General features: G+C 38.2%; 1 protein-coding gene across 1 annotated transcript in view; it reads right to left on the bottom strand.

The window, feature by feature from the left end:
* Positions 1 to 22,116, bottom strand: part of nrxn3b (neurexin 3b) — a 436,638-nt gene that overhangs the window by 242,137 nt on the left and 172,385 nt on the right. The window contains exons 14-17 of the mRNA XM_084091093.1: positions 12,306 to 12,496; positions 12,038 to 12,211; positions 11,534 to 11,560; positions 8,654 to 8,773 (exon numbers count right to left, since the gene is read on the bottom strand). Of these exons, the coding sequence (XP_083947219.1) occupies positions 8,654 to 8,773; positions 11,534 to 11,560; positions 12,038 to 12,211; positions 12,306 to 12,496 (512 nt within the window). The remainder of the gene's footprint in view (positions 1 to 8,653; positions 8,774 to 11,533; positions 11,561 to 12,037; positions 12,212 to 12,305; positions 12,497 to 22,116) is intronic.

The following is a 22,116-nucleotide window of genomic DNA, read 5'->3' as shown; positions in this document are numbered from 1 at the left end:
GTATCACATAATCCTTCAGAAATCATTGTAATATGCTGATTTGGTGCTCAAGCATAAATAACTCTGAGCTTTTGTCACTTCACATCATGGCAGGATTACAACCTCGGATGTGCATTATTTTTTACTAGTAATTCAACGGCCCATCGCCAATTTTTCCTTAATTAATGCTAACGTTCATGTAAACTAACTATTGTAAATTGTTACAATTGTTGCCATCAAATCAGTTGAGAAAAGTGTATTGTGCATATGGAATAAATGTGTATAGTTGATCAAAATTAATGATAATTATAGACGTTTTATAAAACTTGTTTGTGTGACTGAATGTTTGTGTGACTGTGACTGTTGTGTGACTGTGAATGTTTTTGAATTGCAAATCAGTATTACATTTTTTTGTCACTCCAATTCAAATTCAACATGCCCAAATTGATTCAGATTTACACAACAGCGAAAGAAAGATAGTTCTTCAATTCTAGATTCTGCCCAACCCTGGAGAGCAGGAACCTGTATTGATGGATGCCTGTGTGTTTGTCAGAAAACACCTGAGCAAAAAAAAAAAAAAAAAACCCTCCTCATTGCTTCAAGGTCACGAGGCTCTAGAAAATCTGCACTCCTTCCGTTTTCGTAATGTGACTGATTCAATCATGTTCCTTCTTCTCAAGCCTCTGCAGACTTTCAGTGGCAGATCTGCTCTTATCTCTACACGCAGCCACAAACGTCTCTTTCACTGAGGCTGCTGGTTTAGAGGTGAGCGTCTGTAAGCATTATCTCTGTTCTAAATGTAGGTAAAGCTGAGGTCAGGCTTCCGGTATATGAGGAATGAGAAAATAATCTTCAAACAAGAATATCAGCAGTGCTCTCCCACTCTTCCACGAAAGCTGTAATGTGAAAGCCCTCTAGAGCTTCACCTAAAGAAATCCACAAAAAAAAAAAAATCCTGCCATCATTTCACGTCGTTACAAACCCATTTGTTTTTTTGTTTTGTTTTTTTTCAGTAGAAGTACAACTTTTTGAAAAAAACATCATTCCATATACACGTATACTGTATTACAGTTCATACTGACCACATCTGACAGGTTTTAAACACTGAAAAAATATTATAAAAGTGGCATGCTGTTTTAAAATTCTTTTGAATCAATGGAGCAGCTTTGAGTAAGGGGGAAAATAAAATAATAATGTCTGTATTTTTTGCAGTGTATGGTATTTTTATCCTCTTTACAGACATGTTCACTATGAATGTTGCATAGGAATGGCTCCGAGAAGATTCTTTAAAATGTTCTACTTTTAAGTTTCACTGAAAAAATAAAAGCATATGGGTTTCAACGACACAACTGTGAGTAAATAATGAAAGAATGTTCATTTTTGGCTGATTCTTAAATCCTTACCATATCATCATGATGCTAGAAAATGAATAACGTATGAACATATAACAGCATTACAGGGAAGAGCATTCAACAATCGACGGTGAGTCTGCACTTTGTTACGCATCACGTCTGAAAGATTTTGTTTTAATAGAGACATCTAAGTTCTTGCAAGCTTGCGCGTGGGCGTAATAGCATCTGTTTGACGGGGTAACGCTGCTCTCCCTAGAGCCCCAACAAGAAGCCTCACTCGCCGCAAAGTGATGCGCTAACTGTCATTTAGCATCAAAGCACAAGAACTTCTGCTTGCACCATGAAAGCACTGCCTCTCAGACATAATATTACATTTCCTTGTGGCTGGATGAAGCCCTGTTTTCCATGACGATGTGGTGAGAAGGATCTCTTCCAGAAACAGCCATAGAAAAGCTAAATCTCTTGATTGAAGCTAGCTGGCATGGTTTCCTTCACATCTGTGACTGACACTGAACCAGAACAGGATCCCAGAGAACAGGGGCACATGAACACCTGTTTGCCTTCACCCAGCATGTTTTATGTAGGAGCCTTGATGCATTATTCATGTGCTGGAAGGAGAGGCGGGACTCCCAGGTACATATGCTGAGGGTTATAAATGTCCAGCCGCAAAAATGTGTTGCCCTTATTTCACTTGAGACGCAGAAGAGAGAGAGGGCCTTGGGTAGCTCTTTCAGGGGCGTTTCTCAGCCACAGCTCAATCGTGAATAATGAGGTGTTGGACATCTCCATCACACCTCAGCGCAACAGCAGATGTTGAGACTAAACTTAAATGAGTCTGGGGAGCATAGCTCAAACCATCACAGCATCTACACGAATATATAATGTGAAATACATCACATTATTAAAGCTTACTGGCAGGGCAAGATTACCGACTGGGCTCCGGGGCCCTAGACTTACATGGAACCCAAATGGCAAGACACTCCCCATCCTGTTTGTCATTCCTGAATGTACTAGACCCCAATTTGTAATGAAGAGTTCCAATCACAGGGTGCCAACAGAAGAAAACTGGGGCCCCTGAACTTCCATTGTTGTTTCATTGTTGCCTTGGCTTCTGGCTTGCTTAGTTGGGGACATTTAATATTCAACAATATTATTGATCTGCCTTACTTAAGGTGGACGATGACGCAATTTTCTTCTAGAAACAAATTTAGTTGTATTATTTTCATGTTCTCACTGTGAAGCTGCTTTGATGCAATCTGTATTGTAAAAAGCGCTACATAAATAAAGGTGACTTGACTTGACTCATGATCACATATGAATCAGGTGGCCCTTTTAAACTACAAACCATCATCACAAACCAACCATCGTGAGACTTGACAGCCCTCTGTGCTTCTGCATATATAATTTCACGAACAAGTTTTACAATGCGCCTAAGGCACGCTTCACAATGTACTAAGGTTTACGTCTAGTGTGAACTCATGACGCCTATTATTTTGCACCTGAACACATATTTTTTGGGGGAGCATCCCTCTAATATCCAGTGCAGCACAGCCCTGAAGTGTCAACTAGTCTCTACCCTGTAAAGGCCTCCTTCCCTTCCATTTACCTCTGTACAGATAAAACGTTATCAAATTGATTCCAGTTCGCATGGATCCGCAGAAACGACAAACAAATACTGTATTATGAATTTTTAAGGCCAGCCAAGTAATTTGACAATTTTAATTTGTAAAGAAAGACTACGCGCCTGCGCACATATATATTCAAACGCGCACACCTATAGACTAAACGTGATATGCATGTGCACGCCGTCACCTTTTTCACAGATTCACGTTTTTGAAGTTTACACAGAGATTATACCGTGCGTTCTCGAGCCACAAAACACTGTTGTCGAGCAAATAAACGGCCAGAACACATTAAAAGTTTTCTGTTTTCAGTTAAAACGGTATTGTGTAAGTGGACCCTAAGTGAATCAATCAAAAAACTTACTTCAGCTTGACAATAACTTTATTCTAGAGCTGCTGTAAAAACAATCTCTGTTAATTTCCAATTATCACTGTAAAGCTGCTTTGAAACAATCTATATTGTTAAAAGCGCTATATAAATAAAGGTGACTTGACTTCTTGTTAACATTACACTGAACCAGCTCTCCTACTCTATTATGAGTCTGGTCATGATTTTTTACTGATTATTATTAGAAAATGTTTTTAAATTCAACTAATAAAACTTTGTTTTAGTTTAATATCCCTTAAATGTGGTTAATGGACTGTTGGGAGGGTTCCCATTTTGTTTCAAATTTGTTAATATAGAGACAAAGCAGGTAAACACGTGCTTGAGGACATTACTGAAGTAATCTTTGATTTTTTTTTTTTTTTTCATCTGTTCTCTTAAGCTGAGAGTTTATTATTGTGGAATTTGATTTTGTGTAATAACCAGCACTAAAGCAAACACTATTTTTCGAAGGAAATCGATCAAGCACATTTGGACTGTCAGCAGGATTACAGCCGGACAATGAGATTCATTGCATTCAACTGCTCTGAACGATTACAATGCCAACTTAAACGGATTCACTCTCCCTATGTTTCTATGATTTGTTGTGCGTGTGAGTGTGTGTATGCACAATGCCTCTCAAACTCCTCATAAACAATAAACCGCGACCTTTGCGAGAGGAGGCGGGCAAATAACGGATAGAATGTGCTAATTCAATTACGCAAGTTGAGTAATTGCCTCGGTCAGTGTTGTGGATTAAGCCTATAGCTCAAATGTCCTTGGGATAAATTAAAAGCTGGGATAATGACAAAGATGGAAGGGGGAGGAGTTCACTGTAGAACAAAACAATGAATCTAGCATTTATCTTGGAATGAATCATGCTGTTAGCAAATTTAGCTTATTAGCACGCACACACACACTGTGGCTAAGCAATGCCATGGTGTCGCAGGAGTATTGTGGTCTTCATAAATAGGTGTTGAGTTGGCTGAAGACGGTGCCCTGGAGGCTGCGGTGTCTGCTGGAGCTTAGCTGAGCGTTTCTGTTGTGTTGCTCGGCTAGCGTGATGAATACGCTGCCGTATTCACCTTCTATTCTCTACGACTTCAGCATAACACAATAGAAGGATTTATGAACACGGACAAAAAAAAAAAAACACACAAAAAAAAACTGCAGAAAGCTTCTGGCTCAAACAAAACGCTTTAAAACCTCCAGCTGAAATCTAGGTTACGGACTGCATCCACCATTTTTAACCACACACACAATGTTCTCATTTTCGCTCTCTCTCGCTCTCTCTGCCTGTCTGTCTACCTGATTAATCTAGGCTGTCTGTCTGTTGGACTGAGTCGGATTTGAGTTATTAAAGGCTGCTCTTCCTCCCACAAGTGTGCAGGGTGCAGCGACACCCGCTAATTAGAATCACCCTCACGCAGGGTTGCTCTTTCTCTGGCCACAAACACCACTGGCCCCTGTTCTGCTGTGGAGTGTGCCGGTCTTTGGCATCGTATGGTGTGCCGTTGTGTTTCTGGATGCCAAACAGAGTAAAGACATCATATGCCCACTTACAATTTGGACCGTTTATGTCGAAAGAGAGGAGGAGGATCTTTTGATGCGTGGTGTGTGTGAGTGTGTGCATGTGTTTGTGCATGTGTCTGTGAACATGTGTTTGGGAAAAGATGAAGACAGTGATGCAAATACAAACAGAACTGATTGCATGCTCTGGGGATCGTGTTCCATTTTGATCCTGAACTGCATGCTAGTGTCGGCTTGACAGGCGCATTACTGCCATCTAGATGATATGTTTGGAATATTGCTATACCAGTTGTATACCAGTGCTATACCAGTTGGAAATTTTAAGTATGTAAAGTAGGCATAAGATACTGTATACATAAAATACAGATGACGTGCTACATTTGACACAATGCACACTGTGCAGTATCCCAAAAAGCACACTGCACAGACTCTCAATGTAATGTGCTCAACTTGACCTTCTATCTCCCATGTGACAAATGAGCCATTAATAATTACAGTTTTCTCATTGCGTGTCTAGATTTCTGAAAATGTCTGGAATTTAAGTTCATTTTTACACAAAATTGAATGAAAATTTAGTTTGAAATGTAAATTGTGGAAAAGTGTGTAAAGTGTGTGTGTGTAAAATAGTATGTAGTACACAGTGTATACTGTTAAGAAAGTAGTATTCTAGTATTACATTCTGAATGGAGCCACATTGCAATTTTTTCCCCCCATATATTTATATATATATATATATATATATATATATATATATATATATATATATATATATATATATATATTTATATATATATATATATATATATATATATATATATATATATATATATATATATTAGGGCTGGGGGAATTAACGCGTTAATCTTTGTGATTAATTTGAGATGTTTAACGCGTTAAAAAAAATAACGCAATTAACGCAGCACTTTTTTTTTTTGCCTCGTTTTAATGATTTCCTGTTGCGGCTGCTATTGAAAAGGCCGAACATATGCCATCCTGCCCCTCCGTGTTCGGCGATCAGGTTTCATTCTCGCGCAGCTTTCATGAGCGGGTCTTTTCCGCTTTGTGTGTGCGCCACGCTCTCGGTCCCGTGTGTGTGTGTGTGAGTTTGTGTCGGCGTGCTGCGCTCTCTGCTCAATGTTCCGCTCCGAGTTTGCGCTGCGTGTTTTGCTCTGTCGTTAACGGCCCAAACGCTCCAATCATGTACCGATCACGCACTGGAAAAGCAAAGTCCGCTCAAATAACCTGAAATTTCTCAGTAGACTTCAGTGTGCAATAGCCCTGCTGAGCTGGTATAGTCATGCTGGGCAACAATGGTACATTTACCTGCTCTGATCACATGTTCTGGTAATAATAGCTTTGTAGGACTATATTTTATTTTGATAATTTAGTAAAAAAAAAAAAAAAAAAAAATCTGTTAAATTGATTATGTTGATTGATTATTGAAAAATAATAATATATTGATATATTGATGTTTAATATTATTTTAATATAGGGCTATTTTCTGTTCCTTTTTTTCCTGTGTTGTTTAATTTAATTCTAAGTTTAAATATTGATGATTACAAGCTTGGGGGAAATGCAATTAATTGCAATTAATTACAGCAAATTGTGCAATTAATTAGTTTTTTTTTTTTTTTTTTTTGATTCCCAGCCCTAATATATATACATTTTCTGAATTTTATAAGATTAATATATAAGATTCTTTTTTTTTTTTACTACACTGGTCATTTTTTCTTTAAAAATAAAACAAAACAATCGTGAGATTTAGTGAAGAAACAGTGAGGAAGATTTTTGAAGTGCAGAATTTCATCAAAAAATAAAAATAATTCTCCATTGTTCCAGAACAATAGAGCTTGATTATGCTTCATTAAGAATGGATAATTAAAATATTAATTAGTCAAGCTTAATTATGGATACAAAAAATATGCACATACAAATACACTCCAAAACCGGCAATTGCCACCTGGCAAGAGAATGTATATTTAATTTCTTATTAATGTGTTGTTCCAAGAACACAAACTTTTCACTTATGAATGATCTTGGCTTTAAATTATGAGTCTACAAGGCTGTGGCACTCGCTGTAACTGCCGTGACCCTACATAGAATTGTCTCGCAAGCTCAAGAGCCCATTTGAGGGGTGAAATTGAATTTGCCTCTATGATTAGAAATGTCAGAGTGATGAAACGGCATATAACTGCCGGAGGTTAAACATGGGAGACATCATTAAAGAAACAGAAGCCAACTTATTCTTCATTAATGGAGACAGAAAAAGAGAGGGAGAAATGAAAAGAGAGACAGAGTTAGAGGAGAAGGATTTCTGCGTATGCTTTGCCATGTTTGAGAGGCTGCTGGGCTAATTTGACATTTGAACATTTACTGCACCTCATTACAACTGCTCACAGCCTATTAATCTGATGACTGGATAGATGGACCACACATTCCTCACTGTCATTCCACTATCTCTCACTCACTCAAAAACACTTTTACAAAAGTAGGACTTTGTCCTGAATCAGCACCCTTTGTTGTTCCTGGGGCAATATTTATATTAGCCAGTCACAGCCCTTAACCCCGCCCCTTTTAAATTAGAGGGCGCTGATTCGTTTCCATGTTGTTCCAGGAACCACGAAGGATGTAAAGCTACTTGTTTAAATCTCATTAAGAGATTCCTTATACATTTAACAACACTAAAAAGCACAGAAACTTCAAAATCATTAATAGCACACAAAATCAAAAACCTGAAAACGCCACACTGATACTATTGATGCATCCGAGAATATACTCAAATTTTCCTGTTTCACTATGAAATCAACACAAAGCACTTGTCAAATGGGTCTTTTTAATGGTTCAGACCCTATTACATTCAACCACTTTTTTTTATTCGTTCAACCAATCACAGAATTTTGGCCAACAAAACAAAAACAATCATCTGCACAAAGGACGCAAAAAAGTGAACTTGACTGTGCTAGTCAGATGCATAATTCCCGTTAACACAAGCAACTGAAGCACAAAGAACATGCCATTACAATAGTGTTCTCATTATAATGTTATGTATGTGAAAGCTTGGCGCTGCAAAACTTGCACTTGCACTTTCTGAGAAACACCGTTGATATCTGAAATCAACCAAAACAAACACACCCCTCCCTTCATTGCTCCGCCCCCAAAATGAACAAACACGCAATGCAAGAGTGGATGTCTCTTTATCATAGTTGAAGTGAATCAAAATAATGCTTAGTGAAAAATAAAACGAAGATGATGAGCAAAAAACAAGGAAGAACAAAAAAATGAACATACAATCTACAAGAGTACGTATATGAAAACATGAGTTGGTTGTTAGTCTCCAGAAGCACAGCAGCTCCAGTCAAACCATGACACTCAAAACTGTCCTGTTACTACAGCTAATATTACAACAAGAGCATATCTTGGTTCTGTGAAACACAGCAAAGCCAATGTTACTCACGTGTGGAGGAGAAACAACTCAACCTCAACCGTTTGCAGGCCTTCCCGCTTCAGTCTCTCCAGCGCTGGAAAGCTTTTCTAATATTAACACAGGTCCTAAAGTTATTGTCTGATCATAACTCTTATTTTTCCAATGATATTCCTCTGACCTTTCTCTTTTGTAATGTCTCTCAGCCATCTCTTTCTACAGCCTTTCTTCAAATGGACACGCCCCCTACTGCTGATTGGCCCGCGATAATCGTGTAGTGAAAATCTGATCCGATCGTGTTCAAATCCCCTTACCCCAGAAACTGTTTATCTTTATGCATTTGATGCTACAACCAGCTGTAGGAAAGTGTAAAGGGGTCACTCACGGTCGTTGCACTGGGTGCCAGAGTACGAGGTCATGGAGCAGTCGCAGGTGAAGTTCTCCCACTGCTGGATGCACACACCCATGTTGGCGCACGAATCCTCCTGGCATGTAGTGCTGGGCCCTGGCGTGGAGGAGACAGGAACAGGGTGAGTCAATAGTAATGACACATTTCAACAGGCATCTCTGTCACAGGCAGCACAGCAAGACCAGCATGCATGCAAGGTCATTCACGGGTCAGCATCAACGCTGGGTAAACAGATTCATGGTGGCGTATCCGTCCTGAATACTGAACCACACTGTAGTAGTGGTGGAACATTCAGACAAGCAAACAAACAAAACAAAATAAAAAAAATAAAAAAAATCAGTATGTTGGTCTTGTTTCTCCAGTAAAAAATATTAAAATTTCCTTAAAACCAGATAAATTAATTTAGGTAGCAGAGGGATTTGGACTTTTTTCTTGCATCATTGGCAAGTCTTGTTTGATACAATAAATCGATTACACTTTATTTTAAGGTGTTTTATTTTACAGTGCAATTATCAGATTTAACATAAGCATAAAAACGTGACTAGCTGAAGTTGTCATATTCTGTTATTGTTTCAGTTTCATTTTCATCATTGGTTACCATGATTTTTGATTACTCACACCTGTTTCTTTTTTAGTTCATTAGTTCATTTAGTTGATTATATGTTGTTGTTTGTGTTGAGTTAGCACACTATTAGCAAAGTGTTTTTGCTTTTGTGAATTATGTTGTTGGATTATTATCTTGCTTTTGTATATTAATGTGGTGCTATGCTATTGTGATGTGATGTTTTGCTATTAACTAGTTGCTCATTAGTATGCATATTACTAGGACATTGGCTGTTTATTAGTACTTATAAAGCACATATTAATGTCTTATTCTGCATGACCATATTCTACAGTACATCTCTTAATCCTAGCCAATACCCAAACATAACAACTACTTTACTAACTATTAATGAGGAGTAATTAGGAGTTTAATGAGGCAAAAGTCATAATTAATAGTTAGTTAATAGTGAGAATTGTACCTTAATCTAAAATGATACATGAGCCAGAGCAACCTAGAAATGCAATTGACTCAAAGTTTCAAGTTTGAGAATGACATAACAAAATACGAGGTTCCTGCAAAGTTTTTTTTCTCTGACTGTGCATAATCTACTCAATATTTATGAGCTAATCCTTTGCCATTTGCCATGTGACATTCCAACTGTTCCCACACTTCCCCCAGTAATGCTTATGATAAGGTTTATACCAACAACAAAATTTAAAATAGAGTAAGAAAAATAAACTTAACTCAAAATATATTAACCGGAAGCATGTATTCATATCTTAAGCAAGTATCTGTTTTATGATTATGTATATATTCACTGGAAAACAAGAAAAAAAAAGAAAAGAAAAAAACTCATTTAAGAATTTTTTTTTTTTTTTTTAGCAGTGACGAATATCTCATATATATATCGAATGCAAATCCATTTCAAGACAAAAAAAACAAACAAACAGAAATACTGAACACTGCTAGAAAAAAAAGAAGAAGAAAAAAGTGATATGTGATGTGAATACACCATCTACTCACATTTCACTTTTCAAAATGTGTTCACATTCCACACTTCATTATAGACAATTACTGAAGGAATGCAAACAATTCTGTTTACGCTCTATCCAAATTCATTCAAGCCATACTGACAAGTCAATTCCAGCAGCTCAGATCACCAACAAAAGAAACCAAACAGAAAAACAAGCATTCAAAACAAACAGTGAAGGCCTGAGTACGGATGTATGAAAGTGTCCTCTGGCTGAAAGTGCTTTTATTGAGTCGGGGAAGTAATGGAAGAATTCTTTCTTTTCTCTTGCTAGTTTCCGCCTCTAATGATTCCCCTACTGAACCACTCTTGGATGCACTCAACACAATATAAATGAGTAATTGCCAAAACATCCATTAAAATGCTTCAGTAAGGGAGAGAATTGTGGCCAATTGCTTTAGAACAGCGGGACACTAGACAATGTCTTGATTTTGATGTGCCTTCAGTGGAAAGCTTTGAGCTGGAAGGTTCTTAAGGAGCATATTTATAGGGTTTACTTTGGATTTATTCTTAGTTTCCCTCAGCTACTGCACGGGTCAGCGATTAAATAAATGTAGAAATGCTGCAACTTTCTATAATTTCAATGCGACAGACAGACAGACAGATAGATTACAGACAGACAGACAGACAGACAGACAGACAGATAGACAGACAGACACAGAGCATAGATAGATGAAAGATACAATAGACAGACAGACATATAGACAGATAGATAGACAGATAGACAGATAGATAGATAGATAGATAGATAGATAGATAGATAGATAGATAGATAGATAGATAGACAGATAGATAGATAGACAGACAAAGTAGATAGACACAGATAGATAGATACATACTGTAGATAGACAGACAGACAGACAGGCAGACAGATTACAGACAGACAGACAGATAGACAGACAGACACAGAGCATAGATAGATGAAAGATACAATAGACAGACAGACATATAGATAGATAGATAGACAGATAGACAGATAGATAGATAGATAAAGTAGATAGACACAGATAGATAGATAAATACTGTAGATAGACAGACAGACAGACAGACAGACAGACAGACAGACAGATAGACAGATAGATAGATAGATAGATAGATAGATAGATAGATAGATAGATAGACAGACAGACAGACAGACAGACAGACAGACAGACAGACAGATAGAGTTCGATCGTGTTCTCGTGTTTTAGTATTTGTTTTGTGGAGAAACATTAATGTTTAAAGCTCAGTGCAACTTTCAGCCAGGTGCGTGTGAATGAGGTGAAAAGGTCAAACCCTCTACCTTGCAGGTCAGCTTTGGTGAAACCAACTTTGTTAGCAGGAAATTTCCGAAAGAATTGGATAATAAAAAAGGTTTGGTTAGTGGAGGAAGGTCAGCCGAGAGAGAGAGAGGAAAAATGTATGAAGGATAAAGAGAGAGTAACAGGGGTAATAATTTTAGTAAGGCGGGGATAACGATGAGTTAATTTAAATTAGTTTCTACAGTTAAAAAAATGTACTTCATTCAAATCTTTAATAAAAAGATTGTGGATACATCAGACATTACTGGTAACTACTGTTAACAGGCCTTTGGTTAAGGCGCCATCTAGTGGTTACAGAGGCTCTCAGCATATCAGCAAAACAGAAGTTCAATAAAACAATAAATACATTGCAAAAATCTGATTAAAATACAGTTAAAATATAAAGATTTAGAAAGACAAAAACAACATGTGTAGAGGTTAAATCAGGTTTGAATTGAATGGTTTAAACACTGAGGTCACAGTGAGGTGTGATGAATCACATATACCTTCACAGCCCCGTTCGATCTGCCCGCTGCGGAACAGAGCGTCATTGATGAGGTCTGGCAGACGACCGTTGAGATCCATGGATGCTAAGCAGCCCTGGAAACCCTCGCGAGACACCACCAGCTTGGGCAGGATCTGGTACATGTTGGGCCCCAGACCAGCCACAAACAGATCACCTGCAAAGAGTGGAACAAGACAACTCCAATACATGTTTTGATATATAAAATGTCAAACGTACAATCAAAAATGTCATAAAAAGGTCAAGCTGACCTTTCAGGTCCAGATTTTTGGCTCCGTTGACCACCTGGCTGACAGACTTGGCATCCACCTTTAACGTGTGTGTGTTACTGGCGTCTCGAGTGATCACCACATTGTGCCACTGGTTGTCGTTAAGAGGACTGTCGCTGTTTCCCTTCAGAAGACTCGGTCCGTTTCCCAGGTCAAACACATAGTGGATATACCTGACAAACACACACACACACACACACACACACACACTGAGCTCCACGTCCCAAATCCATCCAAGTGCACTTCACTGAAGAACACTCAGCCTAAGTACACACTGAAGCAAACTCAGATGATCAACTGAGAGGCTTCTCTATCAGATGGCCATAAGAGTGGACACTTGTTTTAAAGAGGCAGAGGTTTTATATTCTGTTAGAGGACAGGCCACAGACCAAGAGGATCAAGCATTTAGATGGACAAGGCTAACCATTCATGTCACGATCCCAGTCTTGTGTGGACTTTTATGTTATTTCCTGTTCTGCGCCATGTTTTGTAGTCCTTTGTAGATTTTCTTGTTGATTAGTTATTATTTTTTAATTATATTCATTATTATTATATTTTATAATTAAGTGTCCCCAACTAAGCAAGCCAGAGAAGACAGTGGCAAGGAACCCAAACTCCATTAGGTGACAGGATGAAGAAAAAAACCCTGGGAGAAAACAGGCTCAGTCTTGTTTCCCTCATCAGCCCCTTGTTATCTTGTGTATAAATACTACCCCAGAGTTTCTTGTGTTCTTTGTATGAAGCAAGCTGAACATGAACTGAACTGTGAATTTCAGAGTAGGTTTGGAGTTGCCAAATCCATATAAATTCAACCTGGTTTAAATAAGTGTGAGGACCTAAAAGTGTGACGTGCAGCAATGGGTAAATTCACATGGGCAAATTTGTCTCTAAAATTCTTTCACTCTAAACTGCTTTAATTTGAAGTGAGAGATACAGGGGGAGTGGCTTTATTGCATCAGATACATGTCACTGTACACTGAAGGTCCAGTTCACTGTACTAATTGGTCTCAAACCCAGAATAAAACCTGCTAAAAACCAATCCACCTTCTTGAGCCTGAAAAAACAAAGTTTGCTCAAACTAATCTGAAATTTGCCTGGGGAGCAACTGAAAGCGGCTTCATGCAACGGGCCACTGGTGTTGTCCTTATGTGGATGTACGGTGTTTGTATTAGTTCCTGTTGTTTTGATTTATCTTGTTCCAGCCTGGATTTACTTCTGTTATCATGTTTTAATAAACCATCTGCTGCATTTGGATCCAACGTCCTGTTTTTACTAAAACAGTCACCATTACAGTGGGACTCGATTTTATCCAACCTTGATTTGATTAAAAAAGTAGGTTTGATTTTGTTGGGTCAACATTATTTTTCCTCTGCCCACACAGTCCTGGTTACATAAAAATAAATTTAAAAAAATGTTTCCGAAGCATAACAATTCAGTACTTTGATGAAAGATTGTCAAAACAAATCAAAGGTATTTTTCTTCAGAATGTTTGCTGATGATTTGTGCACAATATGATAGATAGTAAACTAAAATTTTTAGATTTTATGAAGACTATTTATGCAAGTTTTACTTTTTGATGATTCTTTCCGCATTACAACTTGGTCTAATGAATTATATTTTAAAGATACCTTTTAAACCTATTTGGTATTAGTAACAGAGAAAGACCAACATGTATGCTGAAAGTATAGCTTAATAGGGTTGGCTGGTTCCAGAACTTTTGGAATCGATTCTGTTTTCAGTTTTTTTCATCCATATTAAATCAAGTCAATTTTAGACTTTTTTTTTAAACATTTTATTACAACATATTACAAGTCTGAAATCTCTCTGGAAGCTAAGGTGAAATCCTCTGTAATATAACATTTGCATGGTCATCTTTTATTCACTTAACTCTCGTTTCATGTTGATCAATCGTTTTTAAATCTGTTTTAACTCAGTGCTGATATGGTGTTTTGGTCATCAGTATTATCATTTCTCTCACTCACTGGTCGCCACTTGCAGATGAGAGCAAATCTGTTTGGAGAACAGATTTAAAAGATTTGTGTCACTAAGCTGAAACAAAATACCCACTCCTAGCTTTTCCTCCTACTAATGTAATGACGTATATTACAGCAAGACTCAATGAATGAATCAGTCAGTGAACATGAACAAATCATTTCAGTGAACATATTCAAAAGATATGCATCATTGGGATTAATCAATTTCCCCAACATTAGCTATTCGAGGTCTTCTGGGCTGTGTAGTAGTTTGATAATCTGGGGCCGTGTTCACAGAACATTTTATCTTACCACTAAGAACTCCTATTCCCAGTCGGGGAAATGGGGAAAACTCTGGTTTTGGGCTTTCAGAGCTCGGAGCCCTCGATCCCATCGGAGAGCACGCTAAATATGCTTATTTTACTCCTTTACTGTTTAATCATTTTTAAGTGTGAACTTGTGAAACAACTGCCACAGGTAATATGACATTATTTTCTTATACAGTGAGGAAAATAAGTATTTGAACACCCTGCTATGTTGCAAGTTCTCCCACTTGGAAATAATGGAGGGGTCTGAAATTGTCATTGAGGTGCATGTCCACTGTGAGAGACATAATCTAAAAAAAAAAAATCCAGAAATCACAATATATGATTTTTTAACTATTTACTTGTATGATACAGCTGCAAATAAGTATTTGAACACCTGTCTATCAGCTAGAATTCTGACCCTCAAAGACCTGTTAGTCTGCCTTTAAAATGTCCACCTCCACTCCATTTATTATCCTAAATTAGATGCACCTGTTTGAGGTCGTTAGCTGCATAAAGACACCTGTCCACCCCATACAATCAGTAAGAATCCAACTACTAACATGGCCAAGACCAAAGAGCTGTCCAAAGACACTAGAGACAAAATTGTACACCTCCACAAGGCTGGAAAGGGCTACGGGGAAATTGCCAAGCAGCTTGGTGAAAAAAGGTCCACTGTTGGAGCAATCATTAGAAAATGGAAGAAGCTAAACATGACTGTCAATCTCCCTCGGACTGGGGATCCATGCAAGATCTCACCTCGTGGGGTCTTAATGATCCTAAGAAAGGTGAGAAATCAGCCCAGAACTACACGGGAGGAGCTGGTCAATGACCTGAAAAGAGCTGGGACCACCGTTTCCAAGGTTACTGTTGGTAATACACTAAGACGTCATGGTTTGAAATCATGCATGGCACGGAAGGTTCCCCTGCTTAAACCAGCACATGTCAAGGCCCGTCTTAAGTTTGCCAATGACCATTTGGATGATCCAGAGGAGTCATGGGAGAAAGTCATGTGGTCAGATGAGACCAAAATAGAACTTTTTGGTCATAATTCCACTAAACGTGTTTGGAGGAAGAAGAATGATGAGTACCATCCCAAGAACACCATCCCTACTGTGAAGCATGGGGTTGGTAGCATCATGCTTTGGGGGTGTTTTTCTGCACATGGGACAGGGCGACTGCACTGTATTAAGGAGAGGATGACCGGGGCCATGTATTGCAAGATTTTGGGGAACAACCTCCTTCCCTCAGTTAGAGCATTGAAGATGGGTCGAGGCTGGGTCTTCCAACATGACAATGATCCGAAGCACACAGCCAGGATAACCAAGGAGTGGCTCTGTAAGAAGCATATCAAGGTTCTGGCGTGGCCTAGCCAGTCTCCAGACCTAAACCCAATAGAGAATCTTTGGAGGGAGCTCAAACTCTGTTTCTCAGCGACAGCCCAGAAACCTGACTGATCTAGAGAAGATCTGTGTGGAGGAGTGGGCCAAAATCCCTCCTGCAGTGTGTGCAAACCTGGTGAAAAACTACAGGAAACGTTTGACCTCTGTAATTGCAAACAAAGGCTACTGTACCAAATATTAACATTGATTTTCTCAGGTGTTAAAATATTTATTTGCAGCTGTATCATACAAATAAATAGTTAAAAAATCATACATTGTGATTTCTGGATTTTTTTTTTAGATTATGTCTCTCACAGTGGACATGCACCTACGATGACAATTTCAGACCCCTCCATGATTTCTAAGTGGGAGAACTTGCAAAATAGCAGGGTGTTCAAATACTTATTTTCCTCACTGTATATTTATTAAAGATTTATTGTTGGCGCTTTTGCCTTTTTATTATGATAGGACAGTGAGTAGACAGGAAGCGAAGTGGAAGAGAGAAAGGGGGGATGGGATTGGGAAAGGTCCACGAGCTGGAACTCGAACTCGGGTCACCAGAGCTACCCACAAGGCTATCGGGCCAAATTTTATGTTTTATTCTTCATCATTCAATGCATTTTGCCTGTACATAAATTAACATTTATGTTATGTCATCGCAGATTAAAATCTATAATTCAAAATATTTAATGCATTTAATCTATTAGAGATTAGAATCTGGATGCAGAATAACTTCCTGGAATTGAACAGCTCCCAAACTAAACTGATGCTTATTGGTACAGTGGCGGCTACTCGCAAGGCCGATCACATTAGTTTGGTTGTTGATTCTAGAATGGTGTGTAATTTTTTTTTATCCTCAGTTAACATTTGATGCACATATAAAACACATTTTAAAAAACGCCTTTTACTATACAGGAACCAGGGTTTGAAATTAACTTTTTCACTCACCGACCACTTTGGCTACTAAATTTTTAAGTTACGGGCCATTCAGAACTTCTACTAGCCAAAAAATAAATATATATATATATACAGTATATAAAATTTGGATTTCATACATTCATTTCTTATTCAAACAAAATCCTGTTATCCAGCCATCTCCTCCCTTCCAGATCCTTTTCACCAAAAATGACAGATCAATACAGTACAAAGAACATAAAACAAGTAATAAAAACTCAGTGAGTGTTTTAGCGCAATTTTCTGACGTCATGGGATCACAACACTAAGAGATAGTAAATCTTTTTATGTTTTTTTTTTTTTTTTTGCGTTCCCGAGATTAGACCTTCCTTAACATAATGCCGAAAACCCGAAGTCTCTAGGTGGTCTGGTTGAGGAGGAGATAGAAGTGCAAGATTGGTGCGCACAGACAGAACAGAAATCATGAGTTAACAATCGCAATTTTGTCCGTTGGAAAATTGCGCTAAAAAGTAGGATGCTGGAAAATAACTGTCTTTATATGTCTTTTTGTTAACCAAATGCTTTTTTTCAAGCGCGCTGTTTTTTGTTGCGTAGTGATGGTCATGTTCAAGTAAGCCAGATATGAGCAGATTCTGCGCAATTCGCTGTATTTAATATATCATGATGACTCACGAGTTGAGTATTTGCGTTAAATCAGTGCAGATTTGTCATACACGAACTTCCACGAAGCGAGTAAACATAATAAGTAACACGCCAAATTGGCTAGTGATTTGACAGTGTTACCCACCCCACTTGATTTGTACCCCCATTTGGTGGGTTGGCGGGTGTTAATTTCAAACCCTGACAGGAACATTGCACGACTTAGAACTTTTCTCTCTTTTGCTGATGCAGAAAGGCTTATACATGCCTTCATTACGTTTAGGTTAGATTTTTGTAATGCCTTGTTCTCTGGCCTTCCAGCTAAATCTCTAAGCAAGCTACAGTACAGTGTGTACGGAAAGTATTCATACCCGCGGTAAATATGATCAAAAATGGCTGTAAAAAATAAATCTTTCATTCAAAAAATTTGATCTTTCATTCAAAAAATTGGCAAAAATCTAACCTTTCATTGAAGTAAAAGAATTCAAATTGGGGGGGAAATCACATTATGAAATAAATGATTTTCTCCAAAACACATTGGCCACAATTATTCATACCCCTAGAATGTTTTATGAATAAAATATCTCTGAAGTATATTCCCATTAATATTTACCTTTTTTTAGCACACCAGGGTGACTAGGAACATGAAATTGTCCAGCCATGATTTCTTGTTTCACACGATTTTAAATATGAGGAAACACAAAGGCCAAATTCCCTTAATCATCCATCACAATGTGTAAAACCAAATAATACAGTTCTGATTTGCAGCAAAAGATTGTTGAACGTCACAAAATAGAAAGTGGCTGTAAGAAAATAGCTAAATAATTGAAAATACCCATTTTGACCATCAGGGCAATAATTAAGAAGTTATAATCAAGAAAAATGTTACAAATCTGCCAGGAAGAGGACGTGTGTCTATATTATCTTAATGCACGGTGAGGAATATGGTTTGAGTGGCCAAAGACTCTTCAAGGATCAAAGATGGAGAATTGCAGAGATTAGTTGAGTCTTGGGGTCAGAAAGCCTATAAAAAAAAAAAAAAATCAAACAACCCCTACATCACCACATGTTGTTTGGGAGGGTTTCAAGAAAAATGCTCCTCGCTCATCCAAAAACAAACTCCAGCATATTCAGTGGTCAGACACGACTGGAACTTCAAACAACACAGGGTTCTGTAGTCAGATGAAACTAAAAAAAGAGCTTTTTGACAGCAAACACGCTAGATGGGTTTGGTGCACACAAGGATAAAAAAGTACCCCATGTGTACAATTTAATATACCACTGGATCATTAATGTTGTGGGCCTATTTTTCTGCTGGAGGTCCTGGACTTCTTATTCAGATACATGGCATCGGGGATTATTTCAAATATCAACGGATAAAAAAATCCAAACCGGGCGGCTTCTGCTAGAAATCTTATAATGGGCCATGGTTGGATCTTCCATCAGGACAACGATCCAAAACAAACATCAAAATCAACACAAAAATGTGTTTCGGAGCACAAAAAGCATCTGCCATGAGTGTCCCAGTTCCCTGACCTGATGAGTGGAGTGAACTGAAGAGAAGCACCAACATGGATCTGGGAATCTGAAGGATCTGGAGAGATTCTGTATGAAGGAATGATCGCTGATCTCTTGTCAGGTGTTCTCCAAACTCATCAGGCATTATAGGAGAAGACTCAGAGCTGTTATCTTGGCAAAAGGAGATTGCAAAAAGGTATTTACTAAAAGGGTGTGAATAATTGTGGCCAACGTGTTTTGGAGAAAAACATTTATTTCATAATGTGATTTCCCTCCCAATTTGAATTATTTTACTTCAATGAAAGGTTAGAATTTTGCCAATTTTTTGAACGAAAGATAAAAAAATTTGAATGAAAGATTTATTTTTTATAGCCATTTTTGATCATATTTACCGGGGGTATGAATACTTTCCCTGTATATTCAAAATTCTGCTGCTCGTGTGCTATTAATGGTAGGATTGATTTTAAAATTCTAGTTTGAACATATAAAGCACTACATGAGACTGCATCAGCGCATATTTGCAATCTTATTAGTTTATACACTCCTTTTTCATCTCCGTTCTGCCAACTCTCTTTTACTTCATCAGCCTTCATGTTAACTTAAGATCGTGGGGGAAATAGCTTTTTCATTTAAAGCCCCCAGGTTATGGAATGAGCTCCCTCTCACCATCAGAAATGCATCAACTTTGGGACACTTTAAAAAGTTGGTTAAGACACAGTTATTTAAGGTTGTATTTAATTTACTTTTGCATTCTTCTTATTGTTGCTTTTTGTTTTATTTTACTGCTTTGGGTTTAGTGCCGGGGACACACTTAACGACTAGCTGAAACATTCTAAGACTGAACTGAACACTTACAGTGACGTGCGGTGATGTCTTAAAGAGGCTAGGCACTGAGTTATGAAAGCCAGATTACCTGATTTATTGAATAATTAATAATACATAATAACAGTAAACATTACGCACAAGCGCGGCATATCAAGAAATGTACAAATCAGGATGTATATCGCGTGTATTCTCTCAGTCTCTCTCTCTCTCTCTCTCTCTCTCTCTCTCTCTCTCACACACACACACTCACACACACGCACGCACATCGCACACACACAAGCGCGGCACATGCACACACCACGGGTAACGGTAGTTAATGTCCACTCCAGCATTAGAATGAATGCAACCATTCTTAATCCTTATTGTTGCACAGCGGCCAAAAGTAAAAGTAAAATCACACACTGAATATGAAGGCAAATGGCTTGCATAAATTCAACCATATTTATCAATTCAATATTACGCCCAAAATAGTTTTTGACTCACCAATCGGTAGATTATTTGTAGCCTACATCAAATTCATCCGCCGCCCTGCCTTTCCTCGTGAAGACGTCGATCACAGCTTTGTAAAACTCGTCTTTACGGGCCTTCAGTTTGCAAAGTCTCTGATGACGGCCTTTTAACTCCGGTGCTGTCATTTTGGCTTTGAATTTGGCGCGGGGATTAGGCATGTAGGCTAGCTGTGGTGTAACGTTAATTACGTTAGCTGCGCAAATGTCCAGTAATATCTCGATTTTAATTGGTCCATGTCTGATATGTTACGGAGATGTTACGGGCATACCATATTTACGTCCAAAGGCACAGCAGAGTTGTGCTTTTTGACGTACATGTTAAAGAATACAGGATCGAAGTGCGCATGCGCAACATGGGTTTTTCGCTTGCCGTCTGCAATGAATGGACAGTAAAAGCACTGCTTATTCTACGATTTGTTTTATATTTGATTATGCGTAACTGCTACATTTGTCATCATAACGTCTAAATAACTGGAATAACACACATATTGCATATATAAATCACAATAATAAACAGTAAAAATACAAATACAAGTTTATTATTTAATAAACAATTTTATTTTTGAATTTTGGCAGGGTAGGCAGTGCCTAGTTTGCCTACCCAGACCGCACGTCACTGAACACTTATAGATAGGGATGTCCCGATCCGATCACGTGATCGGAAATCGGGCCCGATCACGTGTTTTCAGACTCGATCGGAATCGGACGTTACCTCCCGATCAGGACTCGGATATATATGTGTATATATTCTCATTATTTTTTAACACATCTATAGTTATGCGGTGGCACAGAGTTAAGCCGGTTTCACACTGCACGCGTTAGCAGAGCGTAAGCAGCGCAGGAGCAGTGCGTATGGTGAGCAGGAGCAGGACACGCGCGTTTTGCTTTCACACTGCTTTGTTTGTCACGCGCGGCTGAACCGCGGGTTGTGTAGGCTACAGACACTCTATAATGGATAAGTTGGCATTGCTTTTTTTCGTTTTCAAATACATTTAAGAAAAAAGACTTGTCAAGAAGCTTATTTTATTAATAATTTCATATAACTTTTGGTTCATCTTTGTTTTTATTGTTCTGGCAACAAGTTTGTTTTTGGACATTTGTTTTCTTTTTAAATTGCTGTTGGTCATTTGATTGACTGTTTAAAACACAATAGATATCATCAATGCACTTTTTGGATAAAACTGCGGTGTATTTTGGCCATGATCAATGTATTGTCACTTTAATTCAGCAAAAGCGGCGCAGCAAAAATAGACTCGGCGCCGAAACGATCGCGGCACTGCTGCTCTGCTACGCACTGCCGCGCCGCCTCTGCGCGCGGTGTGAATGCTCTAAAGCCTGGTTTAATCTGTTAACATGGGCGGCGAAAAAAATACGCGCTGCACGCTCTGCTAACAGTGCAGTGTGAAACCGGCGTAAGAGTTAGGAGTGCAGTTCCTAAAAGCACATTACTGGCTTTGCAAACACTGTAGCACTTTTATTTTTTATTTGTTTACATGCCTGCCGGGTATTTTAAGTTGAGGTGCTATTTGTTTATATATTAGACTTTTTTTATATTTACTGTTGCACTAAAGTCCAAAAGTGAAGAATTTATGTATTACTTGATTGTTCAAGCTACCTCACAGAAGTGCTCTGTTTGTTAACAGAGTTGTTGAATGTTAAAATAAGGTGAATTAAATAAAAAATAAGGAACATCCTGGATCTGTTTTTTCGCTCTTCTTTATTCTTTT

Source organism: Abramis brama, assembly GCF_963993115.1.
Source record: "Abramis brama genome assembly, chromosome: 18".
NCBI lineage: Eukaryota > Metazoa > Chordata > Actinopteri > Cypriniformes > Leuciscidae > Abramis > Abramis brama.
The sequence above is the reverse complement of the archived record's forward strand: the minus strand, read 5'-3'. Positions and strand labels throughout refer to the sequence as shown.